Source organism: Carcharodon carcharias, chromosome 9, assembly GCF_017639515.1.
Source record: "Carcharodon carcharias isolate sCarCar2 chromosome 9, sCarCar2.pri, whole genome shotgun sequence".
In the NCBI taxonomy this organism is placed as follows: domain Eukaryota; kingdom Metazoa; phylum Chordata; class Chondrichthyes; order Lamniformes; family Lamnidae; genus Carcharodon; species Carcharodon carcharias.
This window is the reverse complement of record NC_054475.1, coordinates 132,395,373-132,420,346: the sequence shown is the minus strand read 5'-3', so window position 1 is coordinate 132,420,346 and position 24,974 is coordinate 132,395,373. Positions and strand designations below refer to the sequence as shown.

The 24,974-nt window shown below is 41.3% G+C and overlaps 1 protein-coding gene across 4 annotated transcripts in view; it reads right to left on the bottom strand.

The window, feature by feature from the left end:
• LOC121281924 (non-POU domain-containing octamer-binding protein-like) overlaps nucleotides 1-24,974 on the bottom strand; it is a 58,489-nt gene that overhangs the window by 10,595 nt on the left and 22,920 nt on the right. For 2 of the 4 annotated variants that reach the window (XM_041195137.1, XM_041195133.1), the window contains exons 7-10: nucleotides 14,464-14,575; nucleotides 13,138-13,192; nucleotides 5,646-5,684; nucleotides 5,152-5,279 (exon numbers count right to left, since the gene is read on the bottom strand). In XM_041195137.1, the coding sequence (XP_041051071.1) occupies nucleotides 5,152-5,279; nucleotides 5,646-5,684; nucleotides 13,138-13,192; nucleotides 14,464-14,575 (334 nt within the window). Of the gene's footprint in view, nucleotides 1-84; nucleotides 178-3,134; nucleotides 4,179-5,151; nucleotides 5,280-5,645; nucleotides 5,685-13,137; nucleotides 13,193-14,463; nucleotides 14,576-24,974 lie in introns of those variants that run through there. The other 2 variants (XM_041195134.1, XM_041195135.1) reach the window with 2 other exon arrangements.

The following is a 24,974-nucleotide window of genomic DNA, read 5'->3' as shown; positions in this document are numbered from 1 at the left end:
ATGTTGGGTAAGGCAATATCAGCTGCAATGCCTTACACAAAATTTGTTAACACTCATTGTTCAGAAACACACAAGAATGGTTACCTGAACAAGAAATTGATGGAGCTAACAAGAGAAGAATATACCAACTTGTGCCAGCGTAGAAACTTGAGCACCAGTGGCATGAGCAACACTTGGCTGAGGGGAGAATGGAAAGGAAAAGGGGGAGAAAGTTAATTACTGAATATCCTGCGGTTGAGAAAAAAAACTTGAAATCACAACTCTACAGAAAGATCAATGTTGTATAACTTCACTGTTCATAATATTTTCTGAGGGAAAACACCTCACCAAAATTTAAACACCAATACAAATAAATCTAAATAGATTAGGTTTGCTCTCAGCTTAGCCTTCAGCACATTAGCTCAAATGAACAGCAAAATATAAACAGGAGTACAAGCTCCACTTGCCAAATTTTCATCAATCTACTGCAGTTGAGATCAATGTTTTAAGTGCTAATTATCAATTTAATAACAAGTAATATCATCAATTTTAAAAGCAACTACAATGGGCATATCCTTTGAACACCAGTGTGCTCTCATGTTCAACTTTTAAGAGGAAAGAGATCAAGCATTTTATGCAAATAATCCCACCAATTATATTACACAATTAGCCCTGAAGGTCACCTGCAACACATTACAGCTAGTCAACTACTAACCTACCAAATCTGCATCTCACTTCAACATTGAGTATTTCTTGAATAGCGTAACAGGCTGAAATATTATCTTCGGTTCTTCAAAGTGAAGATCATTTGTCTTTGATTTTGTGAATAAGTGTACTGCATTCATCCCTACGTGCATATTATAATTATAACTACATTTAGGGAGCCAAATAAATGAGAAAGCAAAAAAAGTGAACCCGACCAGGAGCGTGTGCAGGTAAAGTTTGGGTCAAATATTGCTGCGATATCTTTCTCCCCCAAAATTATTTAGTTAGTCAGTCAGTCATCTAGGTCCACACATGAATGGTAACTCTTGCAAGAGATCAGCAGCTAACTGACACCCAAGGAACCATATCTCAGTAACGCAAGAAAAACAGTTCAAATAATTCATCCAGTAGCTGAAAAGTAAATGCTGAAATTCCAGGCATATAATGATCAATTTAAAATATTCCATCAGTAATATAGCAACAAAAGCTTAAATGCCAAAACTTGAAGTAATTTTAAGATAAGATTTGAGCAATTACTACAGCATGATCAAAACATTAATATGTATCTGGGATTGTTATTTTCACACCAAAACTGCCAAGAATAAGACTGACTTACATTTAATACAGAGGATGATTAAACCATCCATATACTGTTGACCACTAATTTCATTTCTCAGCATCTACTCCATCTCCTTTTGAAAGAAAAGTTTTCACTAACAAAAGTAGCACTTAATTAATTTTCACAGTAACCAAATAAATCTAAGTTCTCCTAGGCATGTGCAACATTTAGAATGAACAGAACTTATTGCAAATGTCAGAGCAAATTAGGAAATATATATTTGATCTCTAAAGTAACAACTAGCATTCTTAAAATGTTGTTGGAATTCTGCAAGCTCAAAACTGGGAATGTACAATTATATTTTAAACAGTGTTTAGCCTATAGTTCTACACCACCTGACCAAACATGATGGCGCACAGCCTACTTGTGCCCACAAAGCAAATAGCAGTCATCTGGGCTCTCCACCTTTCTGTAGAAAAGCACATCATTAGATCAATACTTCTGGTGGCACAGGCACCTACACTACTATCTGCATATTTGTGACAACACATATTCAGTGATTTACTATACTGTTGCTGTAATAACACTTCCCCACAATAACTCAAATAGTCACCATTTTGAGATAAAGTCACCACTGTAGTAATGCAAGTTCTCAATTATTCAAAAAATATAAAGGCAATTCATTAAAAAATGCTAAAAATCTAAATATATAAATTGGTCCAGCTTTCTGGTTGGGTGATTTTCTGCTGTGTATTTTAATGTACAACAATATAATACATCAAGAAAGCTAAGCTGCCTCATTATTAGGGAAGTAACATTTGACATTAAAAAAACTAGGTCATGTAGCGCAATGGTGCTGGAAAACAACCTTACATCCAAGTGTGTAACTATTAAAATCTATTAACTCTCTGTTCTGCAATTCCAACAGATGAAAATTGCAATTTTGGAATAAATAAATATTCAGATTGGACCATTCCAATAATCCAAAGAACTGGACGTTACCACAAGTAATGTATTTCAGATCACTTATGGTCATGTCATTTAGAATCTCAATACCAAGATACATTGCAACCAATGTCAGCAACAATTAATGCAATTATCAATTGCAGTTATCAAGTCAGGATGATTAAAATGATCTGCAGGATCACTTTCATATATCACCCCCAAGATACGCAGCCTATAAAGTAACAGCATTGAATTTCTTCGAGGCTCCAAAAATCACCTACCTTATATCCTCTAGATAACCTCCACTCTGCTCACCACACAACGAAAAAAAATCTCCTGTAAATCCATCCAAAGACTATGCCACAATCAAAGGATTACTTATTAGCCTGAACTGAAAGCATGTAGATAGGAAACCTTGCATTCAATCTGAAAACCAAAATTATCCAAAAATAACACAATTTCCTGTAGCTAATCTATTTTGAAAGAGACCAACTGATTTTGTTGTAATATACTCCCATAAATTTAAGTTAATTTTTAATAATATGCACAAGATTGATGGTGAATTAATCAATAGTGCTCTTGATATATATATGCGATTAAAACAATAATGATTTCCAGAATAAGAAAGCACACAGAGCTTCTGACAAAAAAACTGTTGTACAAAGTGCAACTATGTTAGAGATTTGTTAAGTGATTTTTTTTTTTAAAAAGTACAGGCTAGTATTCATATAAAAAAGTTCCACAAGTTTACAGAAATTCACAAAACCTATTTCCAGCTGAGAATACACTACAAATAGACTGTAGAAGATATCATACAACTCCAACAGAGTAAAATTTGAGCTGAAGGACAGATGATGAGTTTTTGTAGACAATGGATTGAGTGATCTGGTGAGAAGTCAAGAAGGTGGGATTTTCTTTAAAAAATTGACTGTTGGGCCAAACAAGCTTTTGAAGCTTCTAAAATGTTTTATTTTCACTTGTTAACATAGCGGTGCATTGACACAAACACTATTACAATAGCACCATCAAAACTGATACAGATATCCATGTTCCATCTGTGTCCTTCATTCCAATACAGAATCTTTGCCTTAATCACTATATACATTCGTAAATAGTTTGGCACATCCTCTGTTTAAGAACATAAGTGGCACTGCTTTCGGAAAAGTGGGAAAATTAAGCACGAGCACCTGCTTACCAATTATGTTTTTACTATACTAATCAACTTCCTGTGACACTGGACACAGAGTCAACATCAAATCTAGTCTTCAGAGATAAGTTGGACTTGGGCGCACAGATGTAATTCAGGCCCCATCTTATATATTCTGTTCTTATCGCTTTCCATTATAAATTCCTATTTTCACATTCATAATGGAACTGCCTATATAAACTTAGCACAATGCAATTACATCTTCCTTCCAGTGGTGGAGCTCCAACACCTCCACTAGTGGAGAGCATGTAATTTCAACCTGATAAGATTTTTTTAAAAAGTCAGCTTTACAAATCTGGACACAAATATAATGGAAAGAGTTGACAGAAAGTGCACACAACATTTTTACGGTATTAAGATATATCCAATAAGTCACAATTACAGACTTCAAGCAAGAGTATGTACAATAACTGAAACACACTGTATCATTAAGATTACAGGAGAAATAACTTGCTCTCAATATAACTTTGGAGCCTTAAACAGACAAGTCTACACAAAACCAAATAAATGGAGTACAAAACTCAATTTAAGAATAGTTCCCCAGAAGCTTTTTTTTTGAGATGTTGACTTTCACTCATTTAAACTGTTAAGTCTCTTCCTCAGAATTTCCAGAAGTCTGCATTCATACCTTCCCCTTTAGGTTTTCTTGCACTTTTCTATCCATTCCTGCATCTCATTTTGACCACTGTCTGTAAACCCAGTTCATTCTTTTACTGAACCTCCTGTGTTAACCAGTTATGCAGAAGTTGGTCCAGTAGGGAACTTGTCATAATTCATCCTGATCTACTCCAGAAAGCAAATGGAGGTAAAGAGGTAAATTGAGAAATCAATTAGGAGCCTGGTAATCTGATCAGAGATGTTAATAAATATTAAAATAAAACTTTCCTTTTTTTTAAATCAGCACTTAGGCTGCTAAGAAAATGCATTCAAGTCAAGAATATCTGTACTTTCTAAATAAAAACTCACCATTTTGAAAGTAATTCGTAAGTCAAAAATTTGCAAATTTCACAACAACTCATTCCAGTATTTACAGAGTTATCATTACTGTCATTGACTAATCAGTGCAGTGGGAAACTAACACCTTAGGAGCAGGTCCACAGCTTTGACAATTTCCTGTCATAGCGGATTTTTTACAAAGACTTAAAAGCTTATAGCTCTACTACTACTGTATTCTGCATTTGCAACTTCAAACTGGACTAACCCAAAAAGATCAGTTACTGCACAATATACACCTAAGTGAAAGGAGTGTTGAAAATCCATAGATTATATGGCATCCAGTATACTAAACATTGTAGAATTTGGAAGACTTCCAACAACTCGATTATAAAAGGGATAAGGCAAAGGTATTCCGCCATTGTATGCTTTAAAGACATAACTACTGAAATACTTTGCATTTTTATCTCAAGGACTTAGCTGCCAAGTTGGAATGGGGGCAGGGGTGAGGGGTACTATCCTCTAAACCAAATCCTAAAATGGGAAAGAGAACGAACAAATTTATCAACATACTTTTTATATTTCAGTTAGAGGGGGCACCCAAAGGAGCCCTACACCATGTGTATTAAGAGTATAATTTTACTAAAATGAAACCAAACAGTCTAGACAATTTCAACACACATTTACAGTCTCTCTCAGCCCCACACTAGCATGCCAAAGATTAGGAAAAATCATGCTTACAACTTCAAATTCATTATTTCTTTATCTGAAATTTACATCCCTAGGCTAGTTTTATGTATTTAATATATTGTTAATACATTACCATTCCCATATTGTTTTCCGGCATTTGGTTTCCCAGGCTTCCAGGTGGTCCTTGTGGAGGTGGTGCATTAGTATTCACAGTTGGCCTGTTCATTCCCATAAGTGGCTGTGGAACTTGGTTTGCAGAGGCTGATAATTATAATATTTCGGTAAAATATAGGCCGACAGTGATTGACACATACGCCATTCATCCAATCAAGTACTTGGCCCCAAAATAAGTACAGATAACTGCTCCATCAACTCAATACCCATCAACAATAGTTGTGGAGTTCCCACTCCTAATGGAAAACTTACACTCTTTGCAATTTCAAGGAAATATAAAGTGCTAAGATTGAGGTTGGGTGCAGCACTTTTTTCTTCCCAGAGTGGTTTTTTTTTGCTGCATGCAATACAATCATATGCCTATATTTTGGGTATCTTCCACAAAGTAAATACTGCCAATTATGCCAAAAAACAGTAATCTCAACGAAATCTTTAAAAATTGAAATTTCATACCTGCTTTAAGATTCGTAAAATCAGCTGCAGTTAGTCCCACTGAAATGAATGGAAACAGGGAAGAGTTTTAAATAAAAATTGTAAGGAATGCCTCCCAAACAAACTTTCAACAATGCCTCCAATACATCAGAAGGATCCACACAAATAAAGTGGAATATCAGTAAGATTTCCTTAAAATACAAACTAGAAAAGATGAACATGGTGAGAAAAGATGAACATGGTGAGAAAAAGATAGCTCCCTAGTCATGTTTATAGCTTTACATTTCTAAAATTAACTCATCACAAACAGTAGGATCTGGTGAAATTTGCCAGTTTGCCACTCGATAAAGATGCTGCTGCAGTGGCACTTGCAAAACAACTAACTTTTCATAACCTGTGATTTTCTATTCAAGACCATTCAATTTTAAATTTTTGATGAATCAGCCAAGTAATGAAAACTAAAATGGCATCAAAATTGGTACAGGATTAAGAGTGTATGGACGATTTTAATTAGTTTCAATTTTAGCTTTACTTCTGATTCAACATTGGAGAGAAGCTGGGAGGGCTACTTTAAACAGAAAAGTTGAATATTAAGTCAAAATTCCTCCTTTTACTCCAGTTTGAGTATGAGTTTATGGCCAAATTACCTAAAGACTACATAACTGGGGATGCAATCACTCCAAAATCACAACTTAAAAAGATACTAGACAGCGATTGGCTTTCAAACCATGTTTTAACACAAAACAAAAACAGAATTACCTGGAAAAACTCAGCAGTCTGGCAGCATCGGCGGAGAAGAAAAGAGTTGACGTTTTGAGTCCTCATGACTCTTCTACAGAACTGGTTCAGTTCTGTTGAAGGGTCATGAGGACTCGAAACGTCAACTCTTTTCTTCTCCGCCGATGCTGCCAGACCTGCTGAGTTTTTCCAGGTAATTCTGTTTTTGTTTTGGATTTCCAGCATCCGCAGTTTTTTTGTTTTTATCTCTATGTTTTAACACAACTTAAGACAACATTTTTTAAGAAAATCATCATGCATTCTGGAGCCAAGAATAGGTGTCATTCCAATCTACTAAAAATGATCAGTAGCAAGTTAAAAAGCCCTCAACTAAAATTAAGGCTCCCAAGGTAGCTAAGCTCTCCAGGCTCTGTTGCAAGACCAAGCAGCACACTAAATAACTAATATTCATGGGTACATCAACACAGAATGCTGCACTGCATGGATCAACAAGTCAATAAAACAAACACTGAATAAAAAGGCAAATAAAAAGAGAATTTCATCTCTATGCCAAATTAAAACGGTAAACTTCAACCCCAAAATAAAGCCCATGACAACAATCCTGATGATTTTAATCCTATAGGGAAAACAAAAATCACAACTTCATACCAAAACAAAGAAAGACACTATTTATTTATATAAAATAACTGATCTCCTACAACACCAAGTACATTAAATTACGACCAAACAGATTTTAGCTAAGGCAAGTTACAGAACAGATAAATGGACCACCAGCTCTGTCCTCATTTTGCCTCATATTCTACTTTAATTGTATAATCGTACGATGTATATTCGTAACTAACTAACAAAACTTGCAGAAATTGGTGCAACAGAAATGGTCTGAATCTGAGGGTTTCTCTGCAGTGGAGGTTAAACAACTGGGTGTCTCAAAATTCACAAGTACTGCAGCACCAACACCACAAGCTGGAAGGGATTATTCTATTGCAACCCACTTTAGCTGGGCAGTTATAAATATCCACGTGCAATCTGATAGCTAAACAAAAATTCGACAGGAATTTAAGACATTGTAGACAGGAAGTGCAGGTAAACAATGCTTTTTTCCAAAAATGACCTGATTGTTCCACTCCATGCTGATTGTAGTCAGGAAACACATAACCATAAAGTATCAGCTTTCCTAGCAAAGCTCTAAGAGATCATTTTATCCAGACTGATCTGAAATATATAGAAATGCTTACACATTTTTTTGTACACAAAAATGAAAATAATAAAATATAATCAGAATGTTTACACCATGTGGCCATACGGCCCAGTGTGCGCATGCTGGCTTTCAGCAAGAGCTATCCAGCTAAATCCATAGCCATGTCATTTCCCTGTAGCCCTACAAGTACTTTCTCCCAAGTTAATATCCAATTCCCTTTCAAATGCCACAATTGATCTGCCTCCACCACCCTTGCAAGCAGTACATTCCACATCACCACCACCTGAGTAAAAGATTTTCTTCATGTCATCTTTGGTTCTTTTGCAAATAATTTGTCATCTGGTTCACGACCATTTGGCCAATGGCAACAGTTTCTCCCTCCCCACTCAGTCCAGGCCCATGATTTTGAATACCTCTATCAAATCTCCTCAACCTTCTCTGCTCCAAGAACTTTTGCTGCTTCTCCAGTCTATCCACATAACTGAAGTCCATCCATCTCTGAAGCCAGTCTCAAATTGTTTCTACATCCTCTCCAAAGCCTTCACATCCTTCCTAAAATCCAGCACCCAGAAATGGGCACAATACTCCAGTTGAGGATAAAACTGCTTCCACCGCCTCAGAAAGGTTAATCATAGTTTCTTGCTTTTGTATACTCTATCATTTATAAAATTCAGGATCCTCTATGCCTTAACTAATTTCTCAATCTACACTGCCACTTTAAGCCATTTGTGCATATACCCTCACGTGTCTGCTACTGTGCCCCATTTCGAATTGTACCCTTCATTTTATATTGCATCTCCTAGATTTTCCTACCAAATGTAATACTTCACACTTCTGTGCATTAAATTTCAACTGCACAAGTCAACCTGTTCCATGAGCCTATGTCTTCTTGAAGACGACCACTCACCTCTTACAGTTCACAATACTTCCAAGTTTCGTCTCATCTGTAAATTTCGAAACTATGCCCTTTGCACCCAAGTCTAGGTTACTAACATTTAAGAATAGTGGTCCTCATACCAAGCCCTGGGGCTCTCCACTGTACATCTTCCTTCAATCCAAAGACCGAGCAATTACCAAACCCGTTTCCTGTCACTCAGGCAACTTCATAACCATGCCACTACTGTCACTTTTATCCCATGGGCTAGAACTTCACTGGCAAGTCTATGTGGAACTGACCAAAACCTTTTTTTTTGGAAATCAATCCACACCTTCACCAATGCTTTCTGTTACCTCATCAAAAGATTCAATCAATTTAGTGAAACAAATCCATGCCAACTTTACTAATTAATCCACATTTGTCCAACTGGCTGTTAATTTTGTCCCAAATTATTGTTTTAAAGCTTTCCCGAGGTTAAACCGGCTGAGCCTGTTGTTGCTGGGCTTATCCGTCCATTTTTCTGAACAAGGGTATAATTATCTCTAGTCCTCCACCACCAACTTCTGTATTTGAGGAGGATTGAAAGATTATGGTCAATACCTCCGCAATTTCCACTCTTACTTTCCTCAGCAACCTAGAATGCATCCCATTCAGACCTGGTCACTTATCTCCTTTAACTTTAGCCAGCCTTTCAAGTACTTCCTCTACATTTCAGATCATCCTGTATCTCAGCTACCTAATCTTCCACTATGGCTTTAGCAATGTCTTCCTTGGTAAAGATGGGTGTGCTCATTTAATACCTCAGCCACACCTCTGCTTTCGTGCATGGTCTTATTTTTTTGTCCCTCATCAGCCCACCCTCCCACCATTTATGTGCCTAGACAAGATATATGGATCCTCATTTATTTCAGCTGCTAGTCTCTTTTCATACTCTCGTTTGCCCCTTTTATTTCGTTTTCACTTTCCTTATGAACTTTCTACATGCAGCTTGGTTCTCATTTATATTACCAACCTGGCATACATCATAAGCACTCTTTCTGATTCATCTTTTTATTTTACTGCTTCCGCCATCCAAGCAGCTCCAATTTTTGTTTCCCACAAGGGTGAAAGGTAGGGCATATACCTCAACTGCACCCAAACTTCCACTTTAATTGAGGCAGCCTTTAAAATGTTGTATGCCAATCTTGGATTCCAATTCACCTATGCCAGATTAGTTTTCAACTCTGATATTGGCCCCCATCTAATTAAGTATTTTTCCTCCAGACTGCTCCTTGTCCTTTTCCATTACTAATCAAAAGCTTATCATATTATGACCTCTGTTCCCTAAACAGTCCCCTACTGACTGCTTAACCAACCTCATTCCCCAAAATCAGATCCAGTAATGATGATTTTTAAAATTCATTCATGGGGTGTAGGCATCGCTGGTTAGGCCAACATTTATTGCCCGTCCATAATTGTCCGCGAGGTGGTGGTGGTGAGCTGCCTTCTTGAACCGCTGCAATCCATGTGATGTAGGTACCCCACAGTGCTGAAAGGAAGGGATTTCCAGGATTTTGACTCAGCAACAGTGGAGCAACAGTGATATACTTCCAAGTTTTTTTTATTCGTTCATGGGATGTGGGCGTCGCCGGCTAGGCCAGCATTTATTGCCCATCCTAAATTGCCCTTGTTCAGAAGGCAATTAAGAGTAAACCACGTTGCTGTGGGCCAGGCAAGGATGGCAGATTTCCTTCCCTAAAGGCATTAGTGAACCAGATGGGTTTTTACAACAATCAACAGTAATTTCATGGTCACCATTAGATTTTTAACTCCACTTTTTTTTTATTGAAAAAGCATTACCCTGGGTGTCTGGATTACCAGTCCAGTGACAATACTACTATGACACCACCTCCCCCAGGATGGTCAGTGGCTTGAAGGGGAACTTCCAGGTGGTGGTGCACCATCTATCTGCTGCCCTTGTCCTTCTAAGTGGTAGCGGTTGTGGGTTTGGAAGGTGCTGTCTAGGGAGCCTTGGTGAATTCCTGCCGTGCATCTTGTAGATGGTAACATTGCTGCCAGTGTGTGTTGGTGGTGGAGGGAGTGAATGTTTGTGAGTGCAGTGCCAGTCAAGCGGCTACTTTGTCTTGGATGGTGTCGAGCTTCTTGAGTGTTGTTGGAGCTGCACTCATCCAGGCAAGTGGAGAGTATTTCATCACACTCCTGACTTGCGTCTTGTAGCTAATGGAGGGGCTTTGGCAAGTCAGGTGGTGAGTAACTCACTATAAGATTCCTTGCCTCTGGCCTGCTCTCGTAGCCACTGTATTTATATGGCTAGTCCAGTTCAGTTTCTGGTCAATGGTTGCCCCCCAGGGTGTCGATAGTGGGAGATTCAGCGATGGTAGTGCCATTGAATGTCATGGGGCGATAGACAGATTTTCTCTTGTTGGAGATGGTCATTGACTGGCACTTGTATGGCGCAAATGTGACTTGCCTTTGTCAGCCCAAGCCAGAAAATTGTCCAGGTCTTGCTCCATTTGGACATGGATTGCTTCAGTAGTAGACTGATGGGACAGTAACTGGCTGGGTTGAATCTGTCCTGCTTTTTACGTACAGGACAGGCCTGGGTAGGTGCCAGTGTTTTAGCTGTACTGGAACAACTTGGCTCAGGGCGCAGCAAGCTCTGGAGCACAAGTCTTCAGTACTATTGCCAGAATATTGTCAGGGACCATAGACTTTGCACCATCCAGTCCCTTCAGTCTTTTCTTGATATCGCATGGAGTGAATTGAATTGGCTGAAGGCAGGCATCTGTGATGCTGGGGATCTCCGGGGGAGGCAGAGATGGATCATCCACTCAGCACTTCTGGCTGAAGACTGTAGCAAATGCTTCAGCCTTCTCTTTTGCAGTGATGTGCTGGGCTCCCCCATCATTGAGGATGGAGATATTTGAAGAGCCTCCTTCTCCTGTCAGTTGTTTAAATTGTCCTCTATCATTCACAACTGGATGTGGCAGAACTGCAGAGCTTAGATCTGATCCATTGGTTGTGGAATAGCTTCACTTTATCACTTGCTGCTTCCACTGTCTGGCATGCAAACATTCCTGTGCTATAGTTTCACCAGATTGTCACCTTATTTTTAGGTATACTTGATGTTGCTCCTGCCATGCCCTCCTGCACTCTTCATTGAACCAGGGTTAATCCTCTGGCTTACTGGTAGAGTGGAGAATATGCTAGGCCATGAGGTTACAGGTTGTGGATGAGTACAATCCTGCTACTGAAGGCCCACAGGGCCTCATAGATGCCCAGTCTTGAGTTGCTATATCTGTTCTAAATCTATCAGTTCAACAGGGCGGTAGTGCCATACACGATGGAGGGTATCCTCAATGTGAAGATGGGACTTAGTCTCCACAAGGACTGCACGGTGATCACTCTAACCGATAAGTGTCACGGATAGATGCATCTGCAGCAAGCAGGTTGGTGAGAATTAGGTTAAGTAGGTTTTTCCCTCACCACTTGTCGCAGACCCAGTCTAGCAGCCATGTCCTTTAGGATTCGGCCAGTTCGGTCTGCAATGGTACTATCAAGCCTCTCAGTAACAGTGATTGAAGTCTCCCATGCACAGTACATTCTGCGCCCTTGCCACCCTCAGCGCTTTCTCCAAGTAGTGTTCAACACCGAAGAATACTGATTCATCAGCTAAGGCATGGGGGAGAGGCAGTACGTGGTAATCAGCGGCAGGTTTCCTTGCCCATGCTTGACTTGAAGCCATGAGACTTTACGGGGGCCAGCGTCAATGTTGATGACTCGCAAGGCAACTCCCTCCTGACTGTATACCACAGTGCCGTCACCTCTGCTGGGTGTGTCCTGCTGGTGGGACAAGACATATCCAGGGATGGTGATGCTTTTATGTGGGATATTATCTGTAAGATATGATTCCATGAGTATGACTATGTCAGGCTGTTGCTTGACTGGAGAGGGAGAAAAACACTGATCAAGAAAGTTATCCTGAACACACTAAATTTCTGGCCCTCCCCCGGTCTATTTACACTATCCCTACACTATCTATATTAGGATCTTCGAAGTCCACCATTATGATTCTACAGTTCCTGAACCTAATTTCCTGAAAATTCGCACCTCTATATCCTTTGCACTAGTTGGTGACCCAAGATCATAAGAAATTGGAGTAGGATTAGGCCACTCTACCTATAGCGATGCCTTCTCGACATTGTACTTGCTTAGTTTTTGAAACTTGGCAAGCAGAACAATGAGTCTTTTTGCATCATTGACACATAGGTAACATTACAACTAAACATTCATTGAAACAACTTGGCTCTCTTCCATAAGTAACAGTGCCACCTAGAAGGATGATAATTTGTTGATGGTGGTAAGCACATTGCAGATGCTGGGGAATACCACCTTCTGCAAGCTCCCCTCCAAGCTACATGCCACCGACTTGAAACTATAACGCCGTTCTTCTACTGTCACTAGGTCAAAGATCCTAAAACTCACTTCATAACAGCGCTGTGGGTGTACCTACACCACATGAATTGCAGCGGTTCAAGGCAACAGCTCACCACCACCTCAAGGGCAATTAAGGATGGGCAACCAATGCTGCCCAAACCAACGAAATCCACATCCTGTGGATGAATACATTTTTTTAAATCTGAAAGAAAAAAAAAATTTCCTTCACAACACTCTATTCTGAAGTTCACTATGCATCTTACCTGGCATGGTCATTCCACTCCTTTGGGCTATTTCTTCCATTCTCATATTTTCTCTCTAAAAAGAAATTGCATATATGCAATGAAAAAACTCAGTCAAGGATCTTTCCTCCACTTTTGAAAATATTATGATTTGTCTGTGCTACATATCCATGACTTCCAATTACCGTCTAACACTTCACCCAAGCAGCTATAACTCAAGAGTCGTACTGTTTATCCAAGAATTCTGACCATGTGCATCGACAAGGTGCTCAGTTGGAGGATGAGTACAGGGACCATAACTCAGCCGGTCACGCACTTTCACCAAGAGCTGTTGGATAATAGTGAGTAGGAAACTTGGCTGCATTTCTCTATCTGGCAGATTCAACATGAAATAATGGTGCCACTGCTGTTGCTCTGGCAGAGTTTAGCGAAAGCCAACAGATTATGAAATTGTCAATACAAAGTCCCAAAGGATGCTCATCAAGAAAAACAACAAGTTGATAGGAAGCCTACAAATTCTAAAAATAACCAGCTACCATTTAATCAAATTCAGATCCACATCAGTGAGTTAAAGAAGCATAGTTCGTCATTAATGTAAATGATGGTTATGCATTAAATTAAATCATACTTGTTAATTGGCAAATTGGTAGAAACCCCAGTATGTATCAGTCACTCGTCACAGGTGGCTAATTGGGAATCCAGATGTGGCTAATTGTGTTGTGGACACATTGGGCATGTGATCTCAATAATATGTATGGCGAATGCACTTACAAACAGCATTGTGCACGTTGTTGCTACCTATGCATGCTTTACTCCCTTGGTTACTGCTTATCCGTGAAAATAGTATTGAACAGGGTGAAAAATATTGAAATTCAGAATCATAATAAATTAATGCCAGAATTCCAAACTTTGGTAGAATATGACTACCACCATACAGTGTAAACCTTTTTGTAATGTTTGTTGAGTGAAATTACACAAGCTACCTGTAATGCATTTTCTACTATAGTTCATGTGGCAAGATCTGTAGACAAGTCTGTGGTTAATCAGTTATTTCTATAGTCAGTGAATGCCTTCAAAACAATTTAATGATTAGAAAGACTTGATGCGAGTGATCAAAACGCTTACCTAACATCAGTGTTGCTCAACATACTGTAAAGCTTGCTACTCCAATAATATATTTGCTTAAGCGATACTTTGTGAAAACATACAACTTTTCCTGTTTTTAATCAATATTGGGTCATTTACACATCCTATTCTTTGCCACAAATCTATTCATATATTAAACGTGCTTCCAGGACAGACGTTCCACCTTTGCTCATAACGGTATTGATATTCCAGAACACTTACATTTTCACCAAAGTTCCCTCGGAATCCCTCCTGTTGTCTTCTCATCATTTCTTCTTTTTCACGCTGACGCAACAGCATTTCTTCCTCACGTCTTCTGCGTTCCTCTTCTTGCCTACATTAAAAAGTTAGAATTTAGGAAGTTAAAACAATTTTTTTCAAATTTAATGCTTAACAGTTCACCTCTACTTGAAATTAGACAGAGGTAAAATTTGAATAGAACGTTTACTCAAATGGGATCTCAAACAGTTTTGTATTTTGGTGCATGGTAGAGGTATTTACAATTGGAAAATTCTGAGAACCACAGCAATGAAAGCCATCAAACTTATGCTTGTCCTGGCCCTTAATAGAATCTAATCTTAGTTCTGTATTTGCCCCGTATATTTCATGAAGGCTCATCCAATTCCCTTCTAATGCAATTGTCATATCCCCCACCTGTCTTTCTCAAACTTGTTTGCACAATAGCACTTCAAGAAGGCAGCTCACCACCACCTTCAAGAGCAATTGGGGGTGGGCAAATGCCAGTCTTGCCAGTGATACCTACAGAGTCATAGAGGTCTACAGTACAGAAAAAGGCCCGTTGGCCCATCGAATCTCTGCTGGTCAAACAAGTACAGAACTATTCTAATCCCGTTTTCCAGTACTAGGCCCATAGTCTCGTATAACATGGCATCGTAAGTGCACATCCAAATGCTTCTTAAACGTTATGAGGATTTCTGCCTCTACCAGCTTTCAGGCAGCGAATTCCAGATTCCCACCATCCTCTGGGTGAAAAAATTCTTCCTCACATCCCCTCTAAACCTCCTGCCCTTCACCTTAAACCTATACCCCCTAGTCATTGATCCCTCCACCAAGAGGAAAAGTTCCTTCCTGTCTACCCTATCTATGCCCCTTACTTTTATACACCTCAAGCTTCAAGGGAGTACGGCAAGGCTGGATGGCCTCTACTTTAATGCCAGGAGTATTACAGGTAAAACGGATGAGTTATTTTTGTTTTGGATTTCCAGCGTTCGCAGTTTTTTGCTTTTATCAAGGTGTTGGAGGTGTTGGCAGGCTTAAAAGTGGACAAATCTCCAGGTCCGGATGATTTGTGTCCCAGACTGCTGAGGGAGGCAAGGGAGGAGATCGCAGGGGCTCTGACCCAAATTTTTAATTCCTCTCTGGCCACGGGGGAGGTGCCAGAGGACTGGAGAACAGCTATTTAAGAAGGGTTGTAGAGATAAGCCAGGGAACTACAACCAGTGAGTCTCAGGTCAGTGGTAGGGAAACTATTGGAGTAAGTTCTGAAGGAGAGTATCTATCTCCACTTGGAGAGGCAAGGTTTGATCAGGGAAAGTCAGCGTGGCTTTGTCAGAGGGAGGTCATGCCTAACAAATTTAATTGAATTTTTTGAGGAGGTGGCCAGGTGCATAGATGAGAGTAGTGCAGTTGATGTAGTTTATATGGATTTCAGCAAAGCCTTTGACAAGGTCCCACATGGGAGACTTAGAAAGAAGGCAAATGCAAATGGGATACAGGGTAATTTGATAAGGTGGATTCAAAATTGGCTTAGTTGTAGGAGGCAGAGGGTGATGACAGAAGGATGCTTTAGTGACTGGAAGCCAGTGTCCAGTGGCATACCACAGGGATCTGTGCTCAGTCCCCTATTATTTGTCATTTATATAAACAACATAGATGGCTATGTGGGGGTTAGGATTAGTAAGTTTGCGGATGACACAAAGACAGGCTGGGTGGTTAACAGTGAGGCTGAGTGTCTTGAGCTGCAGGAAGATATAGAGGGATGGTCAAATGGTCAGCTAAGTGGCAAATGGAATTTAACCCTGAGAAGTGTGAGGTGATACACTTTGGAAGGAGTAATTTGACAAGGAAGTATTCAATGAATGGCATGACACTAGGAAGTTCTGAGAAACAAAGGGACCTTGGCGTGTGTGTCCATTGATCTCTGAAGGCAAAGGGGCATGTTAGTGGGGGGTGAAAAAGGCATATGGGACACCTGCCTTTATCAATCAAGGCATACATTACAAAAGTAGGGAGATCATGTTGGAGTTGTATAGAATCTTGGTGAAGCCACAGCTGGAGTAGTGTGTGCAGTTCTGGTCACATTATAGGAAGAATGTGATTGCAGTGGAGGGGTTGCAGAGGAGATTCACCAGGATGTTGCCTGGGATGAAACATTTAAGTTATGAAGAGAGGTTGGATAGACTTGGGTTGTTTTCGTTGGAGCAGAGAAGACTGAGGGGCGATCTGATCAAGGTGTACAAGATTATGAGGGGCAGGTACAGGCTAGATAAGGAGCAGCTGTTCCCCTCAGTTGAAGGGTCAGTCACAAGGGGGCATACATTCAAGGTGAGGGGCAGGAGGTTTAGGGGGGGATGCGATGAAAAACTTTTTTACCCAGAGGATGGTGACGGTCTGGAATGCACTGCCTGGGAGGGTGGTGGAGGCAGGTTACCTCACATCCTTTAAAAAGTACCTGGATGAGCACTTGGCACATCATAACATTCAAGACCATGAGCCAAGTGCTGGTAAATGGGATTAGGTAGGTAGGTAGCTAGGTCAGGTGTTTCTCATGTATCAGGGCAGGCTCGACGGGCCGAAGGGCCTCTTCTGCACTGTGATTCAATCACGTGCCCCCTCAATCAATCTCCTCTGCTCCAGGGAAAATAGCCCCAGTCTATCCAATCTCTCCTCATAACGAAAACTCTCCAGCCCAGGCAACATCCTGGTAAATCTCCTCTGCACTCTCTCTCGTGCAATCACCACCTTCCTATAATGCGGATTCCAGAACTGCGCGCAATAGCCTAGCTGTGGCCCAACCAACGTTTTATACAGTTCCAGCATAACCTCCCTGCTCTTATATTCTATGCCTCAACTAATAAAGGCAAGTATCCTATATGCCTTCTTAACCACCTTATCTACCTGTCCCACTACCTTAAGGGACCAGTGGACTTGCAGACCAAGGTCCCTCTGATCCTTGGTGCTTCCCAGGGTCCTACTATTCATCTTATATTCCTGTGCCTTGTTTGTCCTGCCCATGTCAAATTTATCCGGATTAAATTCCATTTGCCACTGATCAGCCCGTCTGTATCCTCCTGTAATCTAAGGCTATCCTCTTCACTATTTACCACCCCACCAATTTTCTTGTCATCCATGAACTTACTGATCAACCCTCCTACATTCAAGCCTAAATCGTTTAAATGTACCACAAACAGCAAGGGACCCAACACTGATCCTTGTGGAACCCCAATGGACACAGGCATCCAGTCACAAAAACACCCTCAGCCATCACCCTCTGCTTCCTGCCACTCGGCCAATTCTGAATCCAATTTGCCAAATTGCCTTGGATCCCATGGTCTCTTACTTTCGTTATCAGTCTCCCATACAGGACCTTATCAAAAGTCTTGCTGAAGTCCAAGTGGACCATGTCAAATGCATTGCACTCATCTTCACACCTGGTCACCTCTTCGAAAAATTCAATCAAATTGGTCAGACATGACCTCCCCTAAACAAAACCATGCTGACTGTCCTTGATTAATCCCTGCCTCTGCAAGTGTAGATTAATTCTGTCCTTTAGCCTTCAGAATTGCTTCCAATAGTTTCCCCACCACTAAGGTTAGACTGACTGGCCTGTAGTTCCCTCGTTTATCCCTTCCTCCCTTCTAGAATAACGGTACCACACTGGCTGTCCTCCAGTCCTCTGGCACCTCTCCGGTGGCAAGAGAGGTATTGAAAATTATTACCAGCACCCCTATCTCCTCCCTTGCCTCAAACAACAGTTTGGGATACATTTCATCCGGGCCTGGATATTTATTTACTTTTAAGCCTGCAAAACCACGGAGCCTCCTCCCTTTCTATGCTAATTTCTTTAATTATATCACAGTCCTTCTGCCTGATTTCCATACCCATGTCAGCCCTCTCATTTGTGAACAGAGACACAAAGTATTCATTTCGAAACCTACCTACATCTTCCAACTCCACACAAATTACCACTCTGGTTCTTAATAGGCCCTACTCTTTCCCGAGTTATCCTCTTACTCTTAATGTACTTGTAAATAACTTTGGATTTCCTTTATTTTACCTGCCAATATTTTTCATGCGCCCTTTTTGCTCTCCTAATTTCCTTTTTAAGATCCTCCCTGTTCATCTCATGAACAAAAAGGAACCCTTTTCAAATAAATGGATCAACGATTATGGACCTCCCCATTTAAATTATATAATACTCAAAATGAAAATGCTGCTCAGAAAGGGTGTTTTAATGTTTAAAAATCTGTATTTACTTAAAGATATTGTATCCTTTCGATCACAATGCCCCTCAATAAGAACTTGCAAATTATTTCACAGCCTCCTTTTAAGTCGCTACAGGCTCAGAGATGCCTGCAGACTAGTTTGAGAACTACTACTCTACACATGAGACACCCATGGTAAACAAGTATTTATGTTCTTGTGGCAATAAACTTCAGTTTATGCCCCACTGAATAATGACTGCCCGATGGAGGTGATCTTTTAACTATTTTCCAACCTTCGTTTCCCACCCTTTTCCATTACTGAAAAACACAGGATAATTCCAGTCCACTGTAAACGTGACCAATTGCTGGCTCTAATATTTATCCAATAATGTGTGCAGAAATGCACACAAAACTCCTTACTAATGTGCTAGCCAAAGTCTTGCACAGATTCATCACTTGCTTGTTCATGTTCAATACCCCCTATAGAAAAACTGCCATTTCATAGCTTTATCCCAATTGCATCTTCATCTTTTAAGATCTATGTATTTGCTTTCCTAGATATCTATTCCTCGACAAACATTACCTTCTGGAATAGTATTTATCATTCTTCTTTCACCCACTCCAAAAATATTAATTCAAACGTCACTTCAGTGAGCATATCTGCTCCTTTCACCAACATAAATAATTTCCCACAAGCTTCCAGTTTGAACCACTCCTACAATCTGCCAAAGTTCTCTCAATTCGAGAACCATTGGAAAATTGCACATCAATCCACTATTTAAAAATGGTGACAGAGGGAAACTGGGGAATTATGGATAAGTCAGCCTAACATTTATCATCAGAAAATTGCTAGGTCTATAATTAAGGATAGTCAGTAAAGATAAATAAGCCAGTCTGTTCAGAATTTTGATGTCGCATTTGATCCCGAGATGGCTTACTACCTTATATTCGTGCCATCACTCAAAGTATTCGCGCGTCCATGACATTGCTCAACTTTGCCCATCTCAGCTGACCTGCTAAAACACTTGTCCATGACTTCAACACCTCTAGGCTCGACTATTCCAATGCACTCCTGGCTGGTCTCCCACATTCTACCTCTGCAAACTTGAGGTCATCCAAAATTCTGCAGCCCATATTTTAACCCACAGCAAGTCCCGCTCCCCTATCACCCTTGTGTGCCGACCTACATTGCTTGACCTGGAGCCAACGTCTCACTTTTAGAATTGTCATCCTGGTTTTAAAATTTCTCCATGGCCTTGCCCAACCCCATCTCTGATCTCTTCCAACCCTACAATGCCCCAAGATATCTGCACTCCTCTAATTCTAGCCTCTTGTTTATTCCCAATTATAATCACTCCACCACTGGCAGCCAAGCTTTCCATTTCCTTAACCCTAAGCTCTTGAATTCCCTCTCTCCACCTCTCCACTTCACTTTCATCCTTTAAGACACTTCTTTAAACCCATCCCTTCAATCAAGCTTTTGGTCATCTGAACTATCACCTTATGTGGCTTGGTGTCATACTTAGTTTGATAATGCTCCTGTGAAGCAACCTGGAACATTATTTAAAGGTGATATAATACAAGCTCCTGTTATTATGGGGTGACAAATCATCTTAAAAAATTTCAGCTTATCAGAGGATTTGTAAGGGCCAGTCTTGTCTGACATATCTGATGGAATTATTTTTAAAGAAGTGGCTAAAGTAGTGGACAGCAGAATATCTATGGATAAGAATTTTTACATAACAATTCACACTCCATTTGTGTGTTTTATTACTATATCCATTACCACTCTCTTTGGACTGTTGCATCATGAAATCTTTTTAATCTCCCCTGGCTCTATTACAGACCTTCTCCATTGATCTTCCTGTCTCCTCCCCGCTCCCTCTTGACTTAGAAATGCTTACATTTCTATCTTCCGTTCTGGTGAAATGTCAGACCAGAAATTTCAACTGTTTCTCTCCACAGATGCTGCCTGACCTGAGATTTTCAGATTTCTAGCATCGGCAGTATTTTGTTTTTATACTAAGACCATAAGATGTAGGAGCTAAACAGGCCATTCGGCCCATCAAGTCTGCTCTGCCATTCAATGAGATCATGGCTGATCTGATAATCTTCAACTCCACTTTCCTGCCTTTCTCCCATAACTCTCGGTTCCTTTACTGATTAAAAATGTCTCTCGCAACCTTGAACGACCCAGCCTCTACAGCCCTCTGCAGTAAAACATTCCACAGATTCACTACTCTGAGAAGAAATTCCTCCTCATCTTTGTCTTAAATGGGCGACCACTCACTCTAAGATTATATCCTTTGGCCCTAGACTCTCCCACAAGGGGAAACAACCTCTCAGCATCTACCCTGTCAATCCCCCTAAGGATCTTATGTCAATAAGGTTGCCTCTCATTCTTCTAAATTCCAATGAGTACAGGCCCAACCTACTCAACCTCTCCTCATAAGAAAATCCCTTCATCCCCGGAATCAACCTAGTGAACCTTCTCTAGACTGCCTCCAATGCCAGTATATCTTTCCTTAGATAAGGGGGCCAAAACTCTTCACAGTATTCTAGGTGTGGTCTAACTTGTGCCTTGTATAGTTTTATGCACAAGGGGTCTGACCCCACCAAATCTTCCAATGATACAAGAGTGCTGTGGTTGTGAGAAAGAGATGTTTGGGGCGCTGGAGAGGTGGGAGGGAAGCCTTCAAGAGGCTGCCCAAGGGGGAAAAGAGAGAACCCATCTTCAAGGGGAAATTCCTGTTGACATGAAATATGAGAGAGGGAGTGTGTGCAAGCGTAATGGGATGCAGGCAGGAAGGACTTTTTTGGGAAAGTGTAAATAAAGGAGGAAAGTGCCTGTTGATCTGGAAGGGGGAGGAAAAGATGGATAGGAACTTAACTGTGTGAGGAATAGGAACAGGAGGTCATTCAGCCCTCCAGCTTGTTCTACCACCATTCAATGTATCATGATTGATGTGACCAAACTCCATGTACCTGCCTTTGGTCCTTATCCCTTAATAACTTGCGATAATAATCTATTAATCTCAGATCTAAAATTAACGACTGATACAAGCTAGCATAAATTGCTTTTTGTGGAAGAGTGTTCTCAACTTCTACCACCCAGTCTGCGCCTGAAGTGTTTCCATATTTCACTCCTGAAAGCTCTGGCTCTAATTTTTAAGACTCTGTCCCCTAGTCCTAGACTCTACAATCAGGGGAAATAGTTTCTCATATTATGTTGAAGGCATTCTAAATTCCAGGGAATACAACCCCAGTTTGTGTAACCTCTCCTTGTAATTTAACCCTTCCTCGAATCCAGGTATCATTCTAGTCAACTCCTCTGTCCCTTCTCCAGTAACGTGGAGAGCAGAACTGCGTGCAATGCTCCAGCTGTGGTCTAAACAGTGCTTTATATAGTTCCCTATATTGTATTATATTGATATTATGTTATTATGGATGTTGGGAGCTCCTCACCTGTGGAAGAAATGCCTAGCTTCCCTCTCAAGCTCATTAGAAACCAGTTCTGAGTAAAGGTGCACAAACACCAGGTACAGCAGGGTGGACAGTTTGACTTTGAAGGCATCCAGTGCCATCTCGATGAAGCCCTTGAGGACAATGTAATATTCCTCGCATAAGCTTGGGTCTCCCTCATTGCTGTAGGCCGAATGCACTGAGCTAACAACAGGCTGAATCGAATCAGAGCCCCTCTGGCACTAGTATTTAATTCACTACCACTTCTCTTCCAGGAATGCCTACCTTGAACTTCTGCTCTTCTCTGCGGGGATTTCCATTTGGCTCTTCTTCCTTGTTGACAGCCTTTGCTTTCTACTTGCTTTCACATTTCATCAGATAGCTAAAAAAACTGCACTTCCAGAGCTACATTTGCTTCATCAGCAACAATCTCATGGATTGCAGCTTAAATTCCACCCTTCTTGTAATAATCACATCTTTCCAAGAATTCCAGAACCCTTTGAACCATTGTTCTAACATCCCAGGATGCACACTCAATGTTATGCACCACGATATGTACACGCTCGACCTCTCCCTTAAGCAACTTCAACTCACCCAATCTCAAAGCTGTCCTGGTCCACAGTTTCATTTCATCCTTCACCTCCTTCAGCAATGTAACAAAAAAGCTTTTTAATCTTCCTTTCAGATGTGAAGGGCCACAAGCTTCAACAACTCAGATACTAACATCCCTCTGGATCCTTCCTCCCCCTTCCCTTCCTTCCGACCCCCTCTCAGAGTCTCACCCCTTGCCAGATATTCACAATACCTTATGATCTTCCCCTCTCGGATCCTGAATGCTCGGTCCTTAGCAAAGGCCTCAGCTTCACCACCTTACATCCCACCTCTATGAAATTTCAAGCTTGACAACGCTAAGCTCTTCTTCCATCACCTCCACAGCCACTTATTCACCAGGGGTCTCTCCCACCACCCCACTTAATAGATCCCTTCGCTAGTTTCCAACATTCTCTCTCCAAATGGACTGTTCCCTGGATCATTTTAGAGAACAGCCAGCATGACATTAGCCTTCTCAATTTCTCTGCCCTACTAACTCACTTTAACATGTCTCCATTTGAATTTGCTGCACTCCATTCTTGGAGGGCTAACCCTAACAGTCATCAAACCTGCTGACATGGGTGGCGCTATTCTGGTCTGGCATACCGACCTTAACTAGCACAGGCCAAACGTCAACTTGGGCACTTTCGCTTGCCTTCCCAGGACCATGACCCCACTACTGAACATCAAGTGCCAAGGACTTCAGTGACCTCATATCCTTGGTAGATGTTCCCTCCACTGCCTCCAACCTCAGTTCTCGAAGAACCCACCTCCTCCTCAAGGTATATAAACAAGGCTGTCCCAGTCGACCCATAGTTTCAGCCAGACCTTGTCCCATTGAACTTAATTCTATCTATCTGAACTCCCATTTTTCTCTTCATTGGTACCAACTCCAACAAGACAGAATCTAAGCATCGTCTCTTGACATTCAATGGCATTACCATTGAGGAACTCACCGACTATCAACATCCGGGAGGGAGGGAGGGAGGGAGGGAGGGAGGGAGGGAAGGGAAGGGAGGGAGGGAGGGAGGGAGGGAGGGAGGGAGGGAGGGAGGGAGGGAGGGAGGGAGGGAGGGAGGGAGACCATTAACCAGAAACAAACTGGACAGGCCATATAAATACTGTGGCTACACAAGCCGGTCAGAGGCTAGGAATCCTGTGGGGAGCAATTCACCTCCAGACTCCTCAAAGCCTGTCCACAAGTCAGGAGTGTGAGGGAATACTCTCCACTTGCCTGGATGAGTGCAGCTCCAACAACAGTCAAAAGGCTTGACACCATCCAGGACGAAGTAGCCAACTTGATTGGCACCCCTTCCACAAATAGTCACTCCCTCCACCACCAACGCACAGTAGCAGCAGTGTGTACCATCTGCAAGATGCACTGCAGAAATTCACCATGGCTCCTTAAGCAGCACCTTCCAAACCCACAACTGCAACCATCTAGAAGAGCAAGGGCAGCTGGAAGTTTTCCTCCAAGCATCCTGACTTGAAAATATATAACCGTCCCTGGGTCAAAATCCTGGCACTCACCACACGCACTCCCACCCGCAACAGCACTGTGGACGTACCTCCATCACAGGGACTGCAGCAGTTCAAGGCAGCAGCTCACCACCATCTTCTCAAGGGTAATTAGGGATGGTCAATAAATGCAGGCCTAGCCAGCGAAGCCCACATCTATTAAAATTAATTTTTAAAAATCACTTCCTATCTAAACCCACGACTCTGCTGGTGCCCTATTTCACTTCAACAGTTTCCTGGCCCAACTGCCTTTTCACTATAGACATCCAATCCCTCTATACTTCTATCCCCCACCAGGATGGTCTCCGAGCTAATCTTTAAATGGAAGCCCAACCAATTCCAATCCACCATCCCCTCTACCGGCTGAGCTTGTTCTCAGTCTCTCCATCGACTCCAGTCACTTCCTCCAAATAAATGGTGCCACTATGGGCACATGCATAGGTCCCAGATATGCCTGACTTTTTGTGGGATCATGAGCCCCATCTCTTTTGCCAGTACATCAATGACTATTGGTGGCAACTCTTGCTCTCGCCACGAACTGGAAAACCTCATTTCCACCCTCCCCTCACCTTCACCCGGCCTATCTGACTCTTCCCTTCCTCAACTTCTGTCTCTAATTCTGGAGATTCATGACAAACCCATAACTCTCATAGCTAACTCAGCTACATACACTTCCTCACACCCTGCTTCCTGTAAGGACTCCATTCCATTCTCCCA